Below are 19,490 nucleotides of genomic sequence, written 5' to 3'. Positions count from 1 at the left end.
CACACACACACACACACACACACACACACACACACACACACACACACACACACACACTCTTTTCTATTTTACAAGAGAGAGAAAGAGAGAGACAGGGGGGAGAGAGAGATGGAGAGAGAGAGAGAAAGAGAGAGAGAGAAAGAGAGCTGCAGTGTCTAATTTCTTTCTGAAATACCTGCAGGTGTGCTCTCTGAACTCACTAACATGATTAAGCTCTTGCTGTTGCTCCGTGTTTGTGTGTGAGTATGTGTGCAAGTGTGCACTAGCCCCATCTCAAAAGCCGTTTTTTTCATCCCCACAGCAATCTCCCCAATTCTCAGAAATAAGACATTAATCCCCCAAAAACAAGATTCAATCTCTCAATCTATCTCCTTCTCTGAAAGTGCGATATCTCTTTTCTATATGACTAAAGTTCCTTAACAACACCATTGGCCTACTGTAAAGAAGACCTGGAAACAGCTGGGTAGATAAAGTCTAACAATTCAAACTCACATAAACCAAACCTAATGGAAACAGACCACTTTTCTGAAGCTGTTTTACACTTCAACAAATCTAACTTTGCCAACTCTTCAGACATAAATATAATCAGAGTTATGTAATGAAAGTGTGGCGTCAGTGTTTATTGTGGTGCCTGAATGATTGTTGGAAATGCTCTGACTCATTAACTTAATGAGAATCAACGTTGTATTATTAGAATATCAGTGATGAGTCACTCAAAAGAACAACATTTATGTCCACATCTTTCAGTTTTTCCCCATCGCTCTCTCTCGGTCTCTCTTTTTTCTCTCTCTCTCCCTCTCTATCTGTGTACTGTAGTATGTGTATGTGTGTGCATGTGTTAGTTGGTGTGCTCTACTGTATGTGTCTGTGTATGTGTATGTGTATTTGTGTTAGTAGGCATGTGCTAATTGTTTGTGTATGTGTATGGGTGTTAGTTGGTGTGCTCCAAGTGTCTATGTATGTGTATGTGTATATGTATGTGTGTGTGTGTGTAATTGCCCTAGACAGGCTTAGATTAGTCCAAATGAGCAGGTCAGCTTGTATTCATCACGCAATGGAGATCCCCAGTCCACTGACCCCAGTGCCGAGCTGAGTAACACATAAGGTTGCCTCTGGCTAATTCACGTCTAACCAAAACATTCCGCTTCTTGATTTAAAGGACTATTAATAAAACGGGTCTTTTATCTGGCTGCAGTGTTGTAGCCCTTTGTCTCTCTTCACTGAATGCACATTTCACAGTTCCTTTGCAAATCCCTCCTCGCTGAGAGCCTATTTGTGAGTCAACACATTGTTTCAGTTCGTTAGTAACTTCCACCACCACACCCACTGGCAGACTGCTTCAAAAAGACTTGTTAGCAGAGAAAATGAAAGAACGCTCCAACATGTCATCTCATCCCCATCTTCACAGCTGAGAAACACCTGAACGTGCGAAGCGCCTGAGAGAGCTGAGAGTGACGCTCCTGTGGCACTCTGGTGTCGCTGCGCTTCTTCCACCCAGCTCTACCACCAATCAGCCTCTTGTGTGCAAGCATGAAAGGACACTGATGAACCCCGGAGCCAACTTCCTCCTCTGAGGACAAAACGTGTGGCTGAGCAAGCGAGCGTCGCGCGCATCGGGGGGGTGGGTGGCTCGGTGTTTGGGGCACGTGGGCGGGGGCGGAGGGACATTGAACGGAGCCCCTGTGAGTGGGCAGAGCGGCGGGCCGGGGCATCGGTGAACGCGCCATTGATCGAGCACCAGATGTGGCCATTCAGTCTCCGCAAACCGCCCTCAGACTGCCAACGCCGGCCGCACAATGCACCTGATTACTTGCCGGCTCAGCGGCTCTGCCAACGGCAGACGGGACGTGAGCGGAGGGAAGACACAGTCACTGTCCCCGAGGGGTCGTGGCAGCCGCTCATCACAGAATGGCAATCAGTAGACATGCATCTAAGCTGAATTAGATCGAGGAATCTTTAGGAAAGTTCCACAGGGTCTGTCAATGCACCTGGTTTAAATGGTACATGGCGCTGTTTGCTTTGAGATAGTGCTGAATAGATGACACTTGGACACGTGCACGCGCCACACATATAGTCACTCTCACAGCAACTTTTCCATTAGAGTGGAGTAACTTGAGTAAGTGACTGAATGTCTATTGGGATCCTACCACCATGGAGATTCGAGCCACCTCTCTCTCTCTCTCTCTCTATCTCTCCCACACAAAGATCCACACACACACACACACACACACACACACACACACACACACACACACACACACACACACAAACACACACACACACACACACACACACACACATTCCTTTCCACTAGGGGAACAGAACAGCCAGCCCCAGTCTAAGTTTCCAATTGCTCAGAGCCATCAGATAGACTTAATTACCACAGGTTAGCCAGTGCACACACACACACACACACACACACACACACACACACACACACACACACACACACACACACACACACACACACACACACACACACACACACACACAAATGGGGATCCAGCCCCCAAAAAGACCTCATAACACAATGACCTCTATCATAAAAAGGAGAGAGGGATGTATGCATCTTCAACAGGAACTGAATAGCATCTTAGCCTGGCACATAACAACGATACAAACTCAAGAGATGTTTTCCTGTAAGAGGGCCAAAAGATGTGTGGTGCCTTTGCTTCAGAGAGCAGTGGGATCTGACATATGTGCAAGGTAGAGGGGTGAGTGTGTGTGTGAGAGAGTGTTTCAGTCATCTTTGTTCCTGTTTGTATGAATGTAAAGAAGTATGAATGTGTGTCTGCGTGCGTGCGTGCGTGCATGTGTGTACTGTATGTGTGTGCGTGCGTGCGTGTGCTCTCACTCACGTGAGGAAGACGGAGGTGGCGATGAGCATGGTGGTGTAGAAGCCGCGCTGGCAGTCGGCGTTCTTCCTCTGCCTCTGGTGCATCTCCCCTCCGCAGTTATCACAGCAGCGGCACATGCAGAAGCACAGGCCCACCAGGGGCGTGAACAGCACGAACAGCACCCCCATCACGCCCAGCACCAGGAAGCCCAGCTCGTAGTAGATGGCCTGCCGGAGACGCCCGCACAGACGGACAAGGAGACGGGCGGGGGGACACAAGGAGGAAACGACAGAAAAAATTGGGGCTTTCATGAAACTTTCTTTGGAAAAATGTTTCAGCAGATATGAATTAGCCAACTTATTTCATCTCAGTTACAAAAAAAGGCTTAAAGAATCTCAGTCAGACTTATAAGCTGGTATTAAAATGAAATATGCATGAGAGTTGAAGAGAAGAATGACTGATATCAGTGTCATCGTGAGGTCATTTAAAATACCCCGTCATAGACAGCGGCCATAGAGCTGATGTCCGCTAACCGACAACCTTATATCAGTCTAGTCGGCATGCATTATCATCCATCATTTCCAATCCCATCCAGTGAATCTGCATAATACACCCTACCATTCTCTAGACCCATAAGCTCTACTGTCATCTACTGAGGGCTCCACTGAAGCCCAAATCTCTCTACTTTGGAAAGAGAGAGGAGGAGGAGGAGGAGGAGGAGGAGGAGGAGGGGTGGAAAGACAGAGGAGAGGGAGTGACATTGTTCTAAAAGAGTTGTACAGCTGTATCTCTGTCTGAGTGGAACATTACCTGTAGTGCTAGAACAACGTTCTCCGGCTGCAATGGCAGAACGTGAGTAGCGTGTGAAACAGAAAGTGACAGCACAGAGAGATAGGGTTAGAGTGGTGTCTCACAGACATTCAGTGCTCTGTTAAACACACACACACACACACACACACACACACACACACCTACTACACACGCATACATTACAGACGCACACACACACACACACACTTTTACTTTTCTTTACTTTTTTATTTTTATTTTACATTCTGGGATCTTTTCCCATCAGTTTGTAAAATCTTTCTTCTTCTGGGTTACAAACTGATGGGCAAAAAAATAAATCAGAAATATGAAAGTTGATTCAAAATATGTGTGTGTGTGTGTGTGTGTGTGTGTGTGTGTGTGTGTGTGTGTGTGTGTGTGACTATGGAATTACAGTAGAGTCCTGAGCAAGAGACATTTTACAGTTTTTCTTGCTGAAAGAAGCACTCTGGTCAAAACGTCCCATTTTTGTTTGCAAAAGAATCTAACAATCACAAAAGATAAAAAAGCAAAAAAAGCCACAAAATCCTCCAGTGGCCAAATTAGTGATTCAATCAATCATTACACAATTGTCAACAAAATGGAAAACGTAGATTTCAATATGAGCAGATTCAACCTTGAGTAAAAAGGCAAACAAGCATATCACAGCATTAATTATCCTCCTCCCAAGATCTAACCAGAGAGGGTTACAGCGGAGCTGGTATAAGTTAGTAATCAAGAATCTTTGATCTAACTGTAACTGCATATAAGATCTACAGTAAGCACCTAGACTAGGCTACAGTAATTCATACATTCAAGTACAACTTACCTGTCAATTTCCATTGACACAGACCTACAGTAAGCACATGGACTAAGCCTTTGTACTGCCTTCCTCACCAAATAATAGGTACAGTACTTTCATCACTCTATATGCCTTTAGCCCCTTTGGTCCATGCTTGCAAATAGCAATACAGAGGAGGTATCTTTTATGGATATGGAGTGATTGCTAATTGAAGAATTGTGCAAAGGAGATTCAGACATTTGAAGTCCGTAATTGTGCAAGCAATATCGGTTAGTGGTGAACAGATGTTACAGTAACCATTTTTCCAACACGGTTAATCCAGTACAGTTTGGAGTCTTTGAGAGCTGTGTTTTGAAAATGGGTGTTAAAAATATGGGAAACCAATGAAAAAACGTGGCAACACATTCACTTCTGCTGTGCTAAGGAGGTGAAAATTACTATTATCAAGTTTATTTCAGTTTCATTAAGTGCGTCTTAACAATAGAGAGAACCTCCAAATAGCAATGATGAACAGTTGGTGAACCCTAGACATAAGATGGTGGGCTGACTCAATCACTGAGTGCGAAATGACTGATGATTATCTTGGCTACTCTAGTGAAGCATCAGGTGTTTTTCTAGCCTAGAAATCTAGACGCACCCTAGCGGCAGCAATCGTAATTTGCAGCCAGGGTCGTCTAGCAACTCTCTGTTGGCATGCGAGCTGGAAAAACCAAACTCTAGTCAGGCCAATCACATCGTGTATAGAGTCGGTGGGTAGGCTTAACATAATGACGGCAGAGTTGCGACGGTTCCGTGTGAATTCCCTGCTACTTGAGAACAAAGAAGGTGGATGCTTCTGCTGGCGAATCGGCTTTGGTCGCGACTCGAGTTAAGCTTTTTTTTTTAAGTTGGCCATGTACCAACTAGCTCCGCTGGTGGGAAAACGCATGGGACTCATGGGTTGTAGCACAGCAGCGCTGTAATGCGCAGAGGGAATTTGAAAGAAAACCGTTTATCCCGCCCCTCGGCTTAAGCACTGCTAATGGTGAGTTCCCAGACAATACATCTTGATGTGGATCTGGTTCGTCAGGCTGGTGTTTTGTGGCTTGTCCATTCAGGAGGTGTGAATGAATGAGGTTAGCGCCGGGGCCTACCTTTTTGTACTCCTCAAGCTTGATTCCACCCATGTTCTGCTGGATCACTTTAATGATGAGATCTGTAAAAACAAACACATCACATGCAAATTGGATTACACCAATGTTACCCTCAGCAACAAATCAGCCAATAAGCTGTCAACGTGATCAGGTAAACCCACATGTGATGAGCTAAACATGTCACTCCACAACACTCACATTAGTTTGGCCTTTATTGTTGATTTACATTTCACCCCATCAATCTTGCTGTTACTGTAAACATTATCATAACTTGTTACCAGATGTTGTAAATGAGCCTGGGTTTAAGTGAACAATCCTACAATTTCAGAATGTGTACAATAAGTATGTATTCCACAACATATTCCACCTTCCATTTGAGCTCATTTCACACATCCATAACAGATTTGCTTGTCAGCGCAACATAGAGTTATCTGAAATGTAAGTGACCACAAACACTGACTATTCATTTGTGTACTACAGAAAAACAACCTGTTACAGATGTGGAGACATTGCTATGCACTTGTTTACTGCCTCCTCAGTAAACAAGTCCCCTCTCTTAAAAAACCCACAGGGGCGTTAAAGGCAGCAATTTGAGCAAATGAAAGACTTGAAGGAAATACTGAAGGCAAACCCTTCCAGAGGTTCCAGTGTGATTACAGTTTTTCTCGATCGTTTTGATACCTGTGTCAACTCTGAAATCACGCTCTCAAAACAATTAACACCCGTGTCTGAACTAAAGCACTCTGGACAAAATGACACATTTTGCTTGCAAAAGGCTGTTACTCTCTCAAAACACTTAAAACATGCAGCAAAAGCAAATCTTCCCTTCAAACACTACAACTTGTTAACAATTAAAAAACACTCTTTAATCAATCATTACACACTGCACAACAAAATGCAAAATCTAGTTCTCAAAATGAGCATTTTTGCTATGTCTGTTCCATTGCTTTCTCATTTTTCTGGTATCAGAAAAAAACTGTGAAAAGACAAAATGTACTGAATAAAAAAATAATTTATTCATTCCTCCCAAGATGTAACTGCCATTGACATGTAAGACATACAGTAAATACCTAGCAAGATACAGTAAATTTCAACTACAACTTGGTCATTTTTCATCGAAATAGACCTACAGTAAACACCTTTTGTACTGTTTTCTCCACCAAATAGGCAATACAGTACTTTGTCTAAATGTGCATTAGATGATACTTGCCTAAATAGCAACACAGAACAGACATCTCTTATGTATAATGAATGATTGCTGATTGAAGATTTGTGCAAAGGAGTTTCACACAGGTGTATCAGAGATTCAGACTTATGCAAGGAATATATACCACCTGTGAAAAGATGTTTTCCTTTTGTTTAGCATGGGAAAACCAATAGAGTTTGGGGCTTTTGAATGACACCTGTGTTAACTGTTTTGCAAAAGGGTGTGAGAAATGTGTGAACCCAATGAAAATGTGTGAACACATTCGCAAGAGATGACTTCTGCTGTGCAAAGAAAGTAGTCATGAAGACCAAGTGGGTTCTAGTTTATTTAAGCAGGTAAAAGCAATCGAGAAAAACTGTAACTGCCCGACACTGACAATGATTTACAGTCTTTCTCGATCGCTTTAATTCTTGTGTCAACTCTGACATCACGTTGTCAGAGTTGTTGTGTGTTAACTGTTTTGACAATGTGATGTCAGAGTTGACGCAAGCATTAAAACGATTGAGATATGGATAATGAATGATTGCTAATTGAAGAATTGTGCTAAGGAGATTCACACATTGACATTACAAGTTCATTAGTACTTACGTAAGTGCATCAAAGCAATCGAGAAAAACTGTAACCTGTGGCATGATTACTCTCCTCATTTTGAAGAATTCAGCATAAGCAAGTCTCACAAACAGCCACCCATACACACACACACAGGTGCACATTCATAAAGTACTCAGTTCATGGCTTGCTAATTTAGGGGGAAACACTGTAACAATGAAAAAATGGTATCATTTTACAGTAAACCAAATTGGGTTGTTGAGGGAGATCATAATACCTGGACATGAAAACGAGAAGGAAATGGATGTCTTCATTGCAACACTGGAACAGTCCATCTGTTCACAGGGCTATTCAGAACTCTAGGCTAATTCATAACAATGACGCAGCCAGGTGTATCAGCGGGAATAGATGCTGATTGAGTAAGTGAGTGAGTGAGTGAGTAAGTGTGTGTGTGTGTGAGTGAGTGAGTGAGTGAGTGAGTGAGTGAGTGTGTGGGTGAGTGAGTGAGTTAATGAGTGAGTGAGTGAGTAAGTGTGTGATTGAGTGAGTGTGAGTGTGTGAATGAGTGAGTGAATGTGTAAGTGTGTGTGTGTGTGTGTGTGTGAATGTGTGAGTGGCTGATTTGAGTTGCTAACTGCTTGGAGTGCAGCTGTGCTGGCAGACTGAGCTGGGCTATGGCAGGTCATGCGGCAGGTGTCTTGACTTGGCCGCAGCCACTGTAAACACAAAGCGAGACGCTGCCGAGCTCCTCTCGGGGACAGTGCTGACATGAGTGGGAGGTCAGATCAGTATAACCTCCCGCTAATGCCCCGAGCCACGCTAACGCCACACACACATGGCACCACCAAGGCAGCCATCTGCCTCCACTACCCTCACCTGAGACAACGCAATGAGACAGATTGCTCTGGCAAGATTTACAGAAACAAAATTCAGGTGTGTGTGTGTGTCTGGTGGTTTTCATTTCATGTTCAACATGACTGTCTGTGTTTTGGTAACTTATACATTTCAGAATGAGTGTGTGAGTGTTGTTGAGACTGGCAGCAGCTGTGCAGAGAGGTTAATTAGGCTCCAGACAGGCACCGGGTGCTGACGTCGACATGAGACACCATCCCTATGGACTCTACGATTTGCTGACACTTTTCCATATGCCTTCATCTGAATAAAAAGCCTGAGATAGTGTGTGTGTGTGAGAGTGTGTGTGTGTGTGTGTGTTCTAAAAGACAAATTAATCTCACCGTATGACCAACAATAGAGGGTACCATGAATAGGTTCAAATAATGGCAGTTTCAAATGATATCATCAGTTAAGTTTCCTACTGCTCTCTAGCCCTTTCCTCTCGCCTCTAGCCAAAACTGATTCTATTCAAGAGCAGTGGTTGTCTGTCCACCTCCATTTGGACATCCAGAGGCTGAAGACCTGATCTCTCTCTCTCTCTCACTCACACACACACACACACAATGTGTGTCTCTCTTCCTCTCTCTCTCTTTCTGTATGTCTTTGTATTCATGTGTGTATGTGTGTTTCTTTGCCGCTCTCAGCTTATTCATGAATGAAAAACAGGGTTGAATGTGGTTTCACATGCTATTAATAGTGCCTTTCTGTTGTATGTAAAACCGTCCTGTTTTATAATCCCACCCCCCACCCCCTGTCACTCTGACACACACACACTGACACTGAAAATGATGCAGGACTCTCCAACATATACTGCACAGGCACACACAGATGCAATAACACTGTTAGCCCACCTCCATATGCATACAAACAAACAAACACACACACACACACACGCACACACACACTCTTTCTCTCTCTCTCTCTCTCTCTCTCTCACACACTCACACACACACACACAGCGGTGTCTAGTGCCAGCATGATATAGTGCTGTCATGTATCTGTCTAAGGCTTTTACGGAAGGCTCAGGACAGTAGGAGCACAAATACTGTAGGAGGATTGGAGAAAATCAGGTCATCGAGCAAACACACACACACACACACACACACACTTCACCATGGTCTCTTATCTTTTGATTCTTTCTCTTGCTGTACTTTCCTCTTTCTCAATTCAAAATATGTATAAAAAAACTAAGAGTCCCTGAAAGTGTATACGCAAACACACACACACACACACACACACACACAAAACACGTCTTTGGTTTGTAAAAGATCACTGTCAGTCACACTGGATTTGGACCTATTTGAATCACAAAGCAGAGTCAGAGCTAATTTCAGATTCAGTGGGCAACATTTGGAGAGCACTTTGGAGAGCCGCGTCTGAAATGGCCAGAGAAAAAGTGATGAGAAGGCACGAGAAAGAATAGGTCAGCAGCGGACCTCTGAGACTGGACTTGTGACAGCAGCACTGGTGGTGAAGGAGTGGTGTACTGTATGTGTGTGTGTGTGTGTGTGTGTGTGTGTGTGAGTGTGTGTGAGTGTGTGTGAAGGGTCAATCTGCATTGTCTAAGACATAGGCCAGATGGGTGACTTTATCTCCATGCAGTGGTGCACATGCAGGACAGGACAGCAGTGCATGGTGGGAAACAGCCAACACACCATTCACAACATTCCTGCCCAGTAGGGGTGTAAGAAAATATCGAAATAAAACCGAATATTACAATATTTTATTCGGCATTATTACACGGTTCTTCATAATGCTGCAGAATACTCCATTTACTTGAATGGGCCTTCTCAACGTTCGGAGGTCTGATATTTCTCAGTAACAGACCATTGCTAAGGATAACAGACCGCTGTCAAGGAAAATGGGTTTTGTGTGCTTGCATGTAAACTATTAATAAAAAACATATTAATATTATGTTTTTTTAAAATCGATACAGTATGTAAGGGATAATGTATAGAATGTTGGTCATTATCGGAAAATAAGTCCCGACAGGGCGAACAGGACCCCGACGTGCTGTAGTGTAAATGTGTAAATCAGGTTTATAGGCCAGAAATACTTGCGTATACAAGGAATTTGGCCTCTGCATTTATTCCATCTGTGAAACGCACAGAGCACACAGTTACACAGTGAGGTGAAGCACACACTGGGGGGCAGCCGTGGCCCACTGGTTAGCACTCTGGACTTGTATCCGGAGGGTTGCCGGTTCGAGCCCCGACCAGTGGGCCGCGGCTGAAGTGCCCTCGAGCAAGGCACCTAACCCCTCACTGCTCCCCGAGCGCCGCCATTGTAGCAGGCAGCTCACTGCGCCGGGATTAGTGTGTGCTTCACCTCACTATGTGTTCACTGTGTGCTGTTTGTGTTTCACTAATTCACTGATTGGGTTAAATGCAGAGAAAAAAGTATATATACTTATACACTATTCCCGGCGCAGTGAGCTGCCTGCAACAACAGCGGCGCTCGGGGAGCAGTGAGGGGTTAGGCTTACTGGGTTCAAACCGGCAACCCTCCGGCTACAAGTCCGAAGCGCTAACCAGTAGCGCAGTAGGCCACGGCTGCAGTGAGATACTGTGGTCAACGCCAAATGTTAATACATATCCTCGCCTATGCACAGTGCATACTTCAACTAGTAAAATATGTCTGTTGCCATACACATCTTGGTCTTATAATAGTTGTGGGTGAAGTCATGAAACAAGTGAGATTACCTGCCAATGGCAAAAACGATGGTCAACAGAGGCACTAGCTTGAGTAAGTCGTGGTTCAGATAAGCAGCACGCCAATATTGGTAATGTACTGTAACCGTAGCTATTCAACTATCCTGGGTTAAGGACAAAAGTCCACATATTTCTAGGCACATTTCAAACAAATGAAGACAAACCTCATTTACGGACTGTAGCTTTAAGGAAGCAAGCCAAAGTGGTCCATTCATTCTCTCACTGTGGCATGTGAAAGTAACACCCGACTCAGGCTCCTGTCATATCTCGGGTCTTATCAGATATCGTTTGATGCACTTTGGCACTCATATCATTACTTGTATAAAATTAGGACAGGCTAAATTGTCGGCTCTCTGTGTAGTTTGTATTCATATATATATGTATATATATATTTAAAAAAAAACTCTATCTCATTATTTAGCCAAGATGGGCTTGAGAAGAGTGGTTTTTAAGTGACATAAAATGAGCCATTAATGGTTGCATTTTGGAAGAGGAGGGAAACTTTTATGACACTAGAAACACATCAACATAATAAGTGTGTATAATGAGATGGCGATGCTTTTTAAGTGGGTATACTGCATAGACCTGGGGCCTCATTACAGAAAGTTATCCTAACTGCTTGTCCTATCTTAACTTACGTTTCAAAGATAGGACAAATCCTATCTTCCTAGAAGCAGTTCCTAAACTCAAGGCTGTATCCTATCCTATCTTATCTCAGACCTCCTATCTTAACTTAATGAATCCTACCTATAAATGTCAATGAAACTTTTAAATCGGCAATTTTTTATTTTTATTTTTTATTTCTCCTTTATTTTACTAGGGTAGTCACATTGAGGCAGTTGCCTCTTTTCCAAGTGGGCCCTAGCCAAGAGAGCAGCATAAACGCAAAACACACTATATAGGACTCACAATACAGACAGAAACAAACAAATCACAAAAGACAGCATATCCACAAATAGCCAAGCATGAAAGATTAAGACATCATCCTGTCATCCCTGTTTCTATGCTTAGAATGTATACAAGACTGCCTGTATCTATGATTAGAATGTCAGGTTGCAAAGACAGTGTTCTAAAGAATCTTGGTTGCTCAAGATAGACAAACCATGAGAGAAGGAACAATATAAAAGACTGGAAGCAAGAGAGTGTGATGAAAAATAAAAATATATGCATTAATAATAAAATATATGCATTAATAATAAAATAATAATAATATTATGTTATAATGATTAATGTATTTGTTATAAATGTTAGGCTATACATGTTTTAAAACACACGCTTATCGTAAAACCACCAATTACCAACCCTTTTGTTCGAAAATTCTAAAACAACAATGTCCTACTTCAAAATAACATTTGATAAATAAACCTTACATTTTTCAGTAGCCATAGGTGTGTAGATTTGAACAAAATCTAGTTTGGTTCTTTACTGCCTGAAATATCCAATTTTGTTTACCACACTTAGAGTTTAGTGCTGGGCTGGTGGGTGCCTATTTCCAACCTTTCTCACGGCACATCAACGGTTAGACCGAGAATTCTCGTTGCAAATCAAAATTTCACTGGAGCTCCAAGCGGATTTGTACACGCAGCCTTACAACACTGTTTACAGCTTTTCGAGTAAAATGTAATTTTTGGTACATAGCTAATTTAAATACACTTATGGTGTGGGTGCTTGCGTTTCATTAGGAATCCGCCGTCTTGGTTTGTATAGAAATTAATATTAAGTGATACATACACGCAAGAGGTCGGAAATACAGGACGGTTTGTAATAGGTGGCGTTCCTATATACATTTTATATTGCTTGTTTTCACTTAATTAACCTATTTAGTGAAAATATGCTGTATGGTGTCCCTAACAGTCAGGTTCCTCATCTTGTAGGCTAGGCGACAACCCAACAAGACTGTTGCAGTCAGTTTTGGCAGTTATTTTGAATTTAGGACAGGGTCTGTGCCATCCTAAGTTAGGATTCCTAAATTAAGAAATTCTTGAGTTGGATGGTTCTGTAATGGCCATTCCTATCTTAAGTTAAGATAGGATTTTTTCCTAAATGCAGTTAGGAAACATGCTTCTGTAATACCAAATATCCTAACTGCCTTTCTAAACTGAGATAAGATAGGATTTCAGAGTTAGGAAGTTTCTGTAATGAGGCCCCTGCATATCATGTAGACTACACCACAGCTCAGAATGACTTTGGGACAAAGGATATTGATCCCTCCCAATCATCCTAATTCCTCTTAGAACAATTCTCCATCCACACAAATGTTTGTTTTCTCCATCTAAAGCCATGTTTTCCTAGTCTGGCCACACCCACCTAGAATCTCCTTTCAGTGAGAAACTAGTCTGGCACACGACAATACACTGACATTTCCCTCAGACACAAAGGGCGATGGGCCAATCAGCGAGGAGAGGGGATGATGCTATAGCTTTAAAATGGAAAGTTATTGAGTTAAACGGTAATAGCATCGCCTGCAAACATAAAAAAGAAATTGCAGTCAAAGGTATTAATACATTTATGTACAGCAAAGGTAGGCCTACCGGTACATTGTTTCCTGACTGCCGATGCGGTTTATCATCAGTTTGTTAAGATTAGGAAGCAACGTTAAGAATCCCTGATCAATGTGATTGTTGTACTAGAGTTGGAAAGGTCTCCAAATCATGAGAGGCCAGGCTCTCTTCACAAAGTGAAATTAAGTAGTGAGTCTGGTATTGCAGTTCTAGCTGGAATAAAATTAAAAGGTATAACAAATGTGTCTTATTGTACATTTTGTCAATTGTGACATTATGCCACCTGACCCAACAGGTATGACGGTATGAGCCTTGCTGGAGTCTGAGGTGGAGGTGAACATGTTACGCTGGGTGTGAACATGTTACTGAAGTTTGAAATGTTAATCTAAGGAGAGAGTGAACACTGTAATAGGTCAGTGTGTTGTTTTTCCAAAGGGTATCACTGATTTGAGAGCCATAAGGATAATCCTCTTACCAAGCTCTTGGTGTTCGGCTGAAAAGTGGCAATCTCTTACCCATATCTCTCTCTCTCTCTCTCTCTTTGTCTTAGAATTTTGCTATATACGATTTCCACACACATGCATACACACTCAGGGTGATAAAAACACCTTGAGTGTTGTCAGGGACCTTCTCTGTGAAAGCCTGTCATATAAAGCTGCCTTTGCTTGCTTATTGCTTTGACATGTAGAGGTAAAAATGGACTTGCACCGTTGCTCATTAGTTTAAAGGAATGGTTCGGAGACTTCTACAGATCCTATTTGTACTACTGTAGAAGCTTGTATCATTCCGGGCATTATTAGTGGGGTAATTTACGAGATACACCTGCACTAAGCCATTCAGCTGATAGCACTAACTCGACCAATGTTCGACCAAGAGAAAAAAGCTTCTGGGGGGGTGTTTGGCTCGAGGTCATGGTGCAAAGGACCCTAGGGTGATATTACTCCGAACCATCCATTTAACATAGTCACATAGGGTACATAGGGTATTCTCCCATCATGTCAGTCCCGACACAACCCCATGAGCACCACACCACCATTCACAGAGTCTTGTCCACCTTGCTTTAGGTCGTTGCTTGTAGAGCTTTCTTTATATAGCACACAGTGCAGGTATTAATGGCATCTAGTAGTAGTTTGAGTGCCTGTCTGGATTACACTCCACAGTCAAACGGATTCCAACAGGGGGGGGGGGGACATGCTGAAGCCTTGTGTGCCTGTCCTGGCTATTTCCACATCTCATTTTAAATGCTCAGAGAATATAGCTTGGGGATAATCTAAAGGTCAGTATTTAATCTACAGTCCAATAAAGACATTACATGTAGCTATTATTTGTCTATATAGTAGGCTATACAGGGATGTGTATGCAGTAAATTGGGAGAGAAATGAATGCGATAAATCAGATAAAATGTGTGAATCAGATAAATCAGTGCATAGATAACCGGGGCAGGCGGCGCAGCTCTAATGAGTGTGGGGTGAATGCGGAGGCGATGACCCAGTTCCTGGCAGGGTGGATGGGCGGGTGGAGCGGATGGCCCGTGAGCGCAGGACGGCGAGGAGAGGAGAGGAGAGGAGAGGTGGCGTGCGGTTGGCTAGGGAGGGTGTACATCACCGGGCCTCCCGCTTCAGAGACAATGACATCTGCCGCCGGCGTTAAGTTACTGCTCGGCTGCCTAATCCACCTAAGCCGCACTCTCTTTATCAGGAGAGGATAAGCCCAGCCACCAGCAGGGGACTTTCTACATAGATCAGGAGTTTACCGCTCCAATAATGCCCAGGGAAAGCTTGGTAAACATCATTTCAGACAGCCTGAGATGTATCATATGGATGCTGAAGAGGGACAGGCGAGTTTAGACTGCAAAAACAAAAATGAGATGGCCAATTATCCAGGGAAGAGCTTTTTCATGTTTGCCTTTTGGTTTGCATCACGAGAAAGCTGCTGGAATTTCTAGCACCCCCCCCCCAGAAAACTCTTCTGTTCTGTCTGTTCTGTTCCTCTCTGTCTAGTTCTGGGGCAGCTGGTGTGTTGTGATGAAAGTAGCGATTGAGACGTGAAGAGACGGGGCAGGGTGGGAGAGAGTGAGGGAGGTGGGTTGGGTTGGGGTGGGAGAGAGTGAGGGAGGTGGGTTGGGTTGGGGTGGGTGGTTCTTCTCGGGATCCTCAGAACAAACACAGCTGTTGTTGTGCCTCACCAAAATCCGTAATGGCATAATAAGCACCACACAACAAGGCAGCGTCATGATTCTGACTCTGCACCAGTAGCTGTGCCACATGGCCACATGTCACGACCTGACTCACACTATAAAATAACACCATACAGCAGCTGTCATGTCAAACACATGGTTATTAACTGGTCAAGCTTAACAGCAACCTAAGACATTAAGACACCTCAGTAGGGAAACTCTGGCATTTGAGTGACCTCTGGTCAGCACCTTATGTCTACAGCCTTACTGTAAATGATTTTAACTAGGGCACTGAAGACATACAATAATAACATTTATGTTCGGGTTATGAATTTGGTGAACCTGCCTGGTAGCCTACTGGTGTGACAAGGAACAGTAGCATATGGCAGTTGAGATTATGAGCTTACCTGATCAGGCAGGTGACTCAGAAAGCCACACCTAATCGCCAGAATCTGCTAATTGATTACGCACACTGAAATGGCAGTGACTGACTTAAAGTCCCAATCCTATTGCGCTTTACCTCCCACCAACGTGACCTCATCCTTCACACACACACACACACACACACACACACACACACACACACACACACTAGCCCATACAGTGATCTGTTTCCCTTACTGGACTTACTGCTTCACTGTGCCATTTCGCAAATCAACAGGAGAATGAGGCGTCTCTGTTGACACTACACCCCCCCCCCATCTTTCAAGGAAGCCTCTCTTTTGGATACCTTGTGGAAATAACACTCGCTCCTTTCAGTAAATTGCCCACCAACTTCTAATCATGTGTCCTAATGAGATTGAGAACTCATGTCTTCTGCAATCATCTATAGGGCTCACACAAATGTCAGACCCAGCCCACTGCCAGCCAGAGCACTAGTAGACAAATGTGTTAGCAGTAAATCACACAAATTAGCAAATAGGAAGGCAGTTCAGGTAACAAATCACAGTCTGAAGCCATATAAACTGAGGAAAAATGTGCATTCAGGTTATAGTTTCACCTACATAGCCGGCTAAGTCATAGACCAGCGGCAGCACATTTGTCAACGTTAGTACAAGTCTATACCACTGCTATTGTTGTTGAGAATGTGAACAGGTAGACACCATCAGGTGGCGTTTTCCTCACCTTTAGGGAAAGGATTGGGCTGAACCGCATAGAGGAAAGCATGCACCATATGGAACAGTGCCCCAATGGCTCCTGGTTCGTAATAAGCATGTGTCTCGTAGACCACTGAGGGCACGAATCCGAAATCCAAAGTTTGCGGAGGGACCCTCTGCATTTCTGCGCGCGCTGTCTCCTCAGGCTCCAGCGAATCATCCTCGTAGGGCTCGCACGAGCTGAAACCCCAGCAAAAAAGAAGTACGAGTCCAACTTTCCAAGCCATGGCAGGTGAATTGTCTTTCAAAGTACGGTATTGAGGAAGCGCAATGGATGGAATAATCACAGATATCAAACGGGAAGGGGTCGTTTGTTTGAAGAAAAAGCCAGTCGCTTCAGTCTTCAGCCGCTCCTGTGATTCTCAGCATCGATGTTCAGTGCCAAAGCAAACTATGTAACTTCACCGAATGTAAATATTAGATAAAACTGGTCAGTGCGAAACACCTCGATACATTTAGGTCCTATTATCCCAGGTCGGTTTGATGGTAAACATTTCTTCTGGGCGCGCGCAAGCAGTCAGGTATCACTGAAGGTTTCCGTTCCGTCAGTCGTTCCAGAGTGTTGGAGCGAGATTTCGTGCGGCGGCGCGCGACATCTGTGTTTGTGTCTGTGTGTGTGTGTGTGTGTGTGTGTGTGTGTGTGTGTTTATTTCCTCACGTGAACGCGCGTATGTCGAGCGCTGGTCAAAGCTCCTTGTAAGATCGCTTAAGTAACGTGGTAGGCAGTTAGCAACTCATACCGGTAGCAACAACAGGTACACTACAGTCATATGCTGCGAAGAAGCTAAAAGGCAATGGGGAAACTGTCCATCTCCTTTCGCCCGACCAAGTGAGGTAGTTCGCGTCGCGTTTACCGATTAAATCTGCTCTTTAGTATAAGCTGAAGTGTCATTTGTAAATTATAGATAATAGCCTAAATAAATAAATAATAATCTGATCGGCGCCGCTACATTTGTCTTTTGACATTTGCCTAAGTCACCCACATGCTTATGACTAGTTGGCATGCTCAGGTCTAAGCTATGGAAACTGAATGCACGGTGTAACCAATCACACACACATAATTACATGTGGTGTTTGGGTCTACTGGACCCGAGTGTAATAATTGTAGGTGGTACCTTAACTGTGTTCTCCTCCTAACTGGGTCTGCTGTGTGTCTGTCTGTCTCTCTCTCTCTCTCTCTCTCTCTCTCTGTGTACACGTGTGTGTGTGTCTGTGAGACTATATGTCTGCGCGGGTGTAGCCTATGTGTGCGTGTCTGTGTACAGCAGGTGTCTGTGTGCGGGAATTTTGTGTTTCTGCATCTGCTATTCCCACACAAAATGACAAAATTTTTACATGTCAAGCACTTTCACCTGTTCTGATTAAGTTCTAAGAAATAAGAAATAATGATCAAAAATCTTGTTTCTATTTGTTTACCTTTTTATAATTGAATTTCCTCGTTTTCTCAAAAAGAAAACGAAATGATCATATGATCATAAATGTGATCTCACATGGGTAAATGGCAAATATGAACCATAAATGATGTATATATCATTGGTAATTGAGCTAAAGTATTTTTACATACCGGTAAATAGTTGGCTGTATTGATTTAAGAGCCAAATAATGTGGTGGGTCCACCAGACCTAACCCGGGAACATTGGCTGAGTAACAAAAATATGAACATCTTACAAGGGTTAAGCAGAGTAGCATACTCTCTTAGCCAGGCAGGTGCATAAAGAGCCTTTATGGGGCCACACCAGGACACCTGAGACCCAAACTGAAGCGGCTGTACTCTCACCCCCTTCCAGTCTGGGAGTGGCGGAGACAGGGGCTGCATTTAGCTGACATGGAGGCATTTTCCCACCAGCATAGCAGGCATGGCTAGAGGCGGTAAAGAGCTTTGTTGCTAGTGGACATCCCCCTCCCCATAGCCCTGAAACAAAATGATTTAATTCCAACGTTAGTCACACAAACATGAGGAGGATGATTTCAAGAACCGTTTGAACCTCAGACCCTCTCCATTCAAAGCACCTTTTTCTCTCTGGCCTACTGCATTGGTTTACAATAGCATAGACCATTTTCTAGCATTAAGCTCCTTAGTTAAGTAATATCGACCCAAAGACCCCTATTATGCTTTCTCCTATTTATTCTAACCACTCTGAACTGAACAGCACCTCTTAACCATATGTTGGGTACACATTGAAGAACATGCACCCTTCACTGCAGGATAGGAACAGGATTTATAAATTGTCTGAAATTATTAGTTTTTTCTTCCTCAACATAAAAAAAACTGCATTTATATTCTACACATATGCACATCTATCAGAACAGAGTGGCTGGTATGGATATAGCCTGCATGGAAATAAGACCATGTCTACAGAAACACGACTGCCCCTCCATCACACACACATAGCCTACAGTTACCCATATCCTGCCAAACTCCTAATCCTGAAATCTGGACGTTATTGGGGGATTTGAGGAGTTGCATAAATGGATTCATTCCCATGATCATAGCTGCAGCCCAAACATATATCCCTCAGCAGTGTACAAGTTCAAACTCTGTGTAAACAGTTAAACATGTAGAAGGTTGGCTGGCTGGAGAGTAATTTGAATACATGAAGATTTCAGACATTCTTAAATAAGCTTCTGCAACCAAAGCAATCCAAAACTAAAATTAATGAAGTGAAATGTTGCCTTATTAGCATTTCCTTTCCCATCTAGGATATTAGGTTAGCCT

The 19,490-nt window shown here is 43.3% G+C and overlaps 1 protein-coding gene across 1 annotated transcript in view; it reads right to left on the bottom strand.

Moving 5' to 3' along the window:
- Nucleotides 1-17,001, bottom strand: part of prom1b (prominin 1 b) — a 34,719-nt gene extending 17,718 nt beyond the window's left edge. The window contains exons 1-4 of the mRNA XM_076295818.1: nucleotides 16,743-17,001; nucleotides 5,580-5,641; nucleotides 3,648-3,674; nucleotides 2,859-3,064 (exon numbers count right to left, since the gene is read on the bottom strand). Coding sequence (XP_076151933.1) covers nucleotides 2,859-3,064; nucleotides 3,648-3,674; nucleotides 5,580-5,641; nucleotides 16,743-17,001 — 554 coding nt within the window. The remainder of the gene's footprint in view (nucleotides 1-2,858; nucleotides 3,065-3,647; nucleotides 3,675-5,579; nucleotides 5,642-16,742) is intronic.
- Nucleotides 17,002-19,490: the final 2,489 nt, after the last annotated feature.

This window comes from Alosa pseudoharengus, unplaced genomic scaffold, assembly GCF_046254945.1.
Source record: "Alosa pseudoharengus isolate Yale_2024_CS ecotype anadromous, Long Island Sound unplaced genomic scaffold, YU_APseudo_1.1 YU_APseudo_1.1_scf_2, whole genome shotgun sequence".
Classification (NCBI taxonomy): Eukaryota; Metazoa; Chordata; class Actinopteri; order Clupeiformes; family Clupeidae; genus Alosa; species Alosa pseudoharengus.
This window is presented reverse-complemented; position numbering and strand designations above follow the sequence as displayed.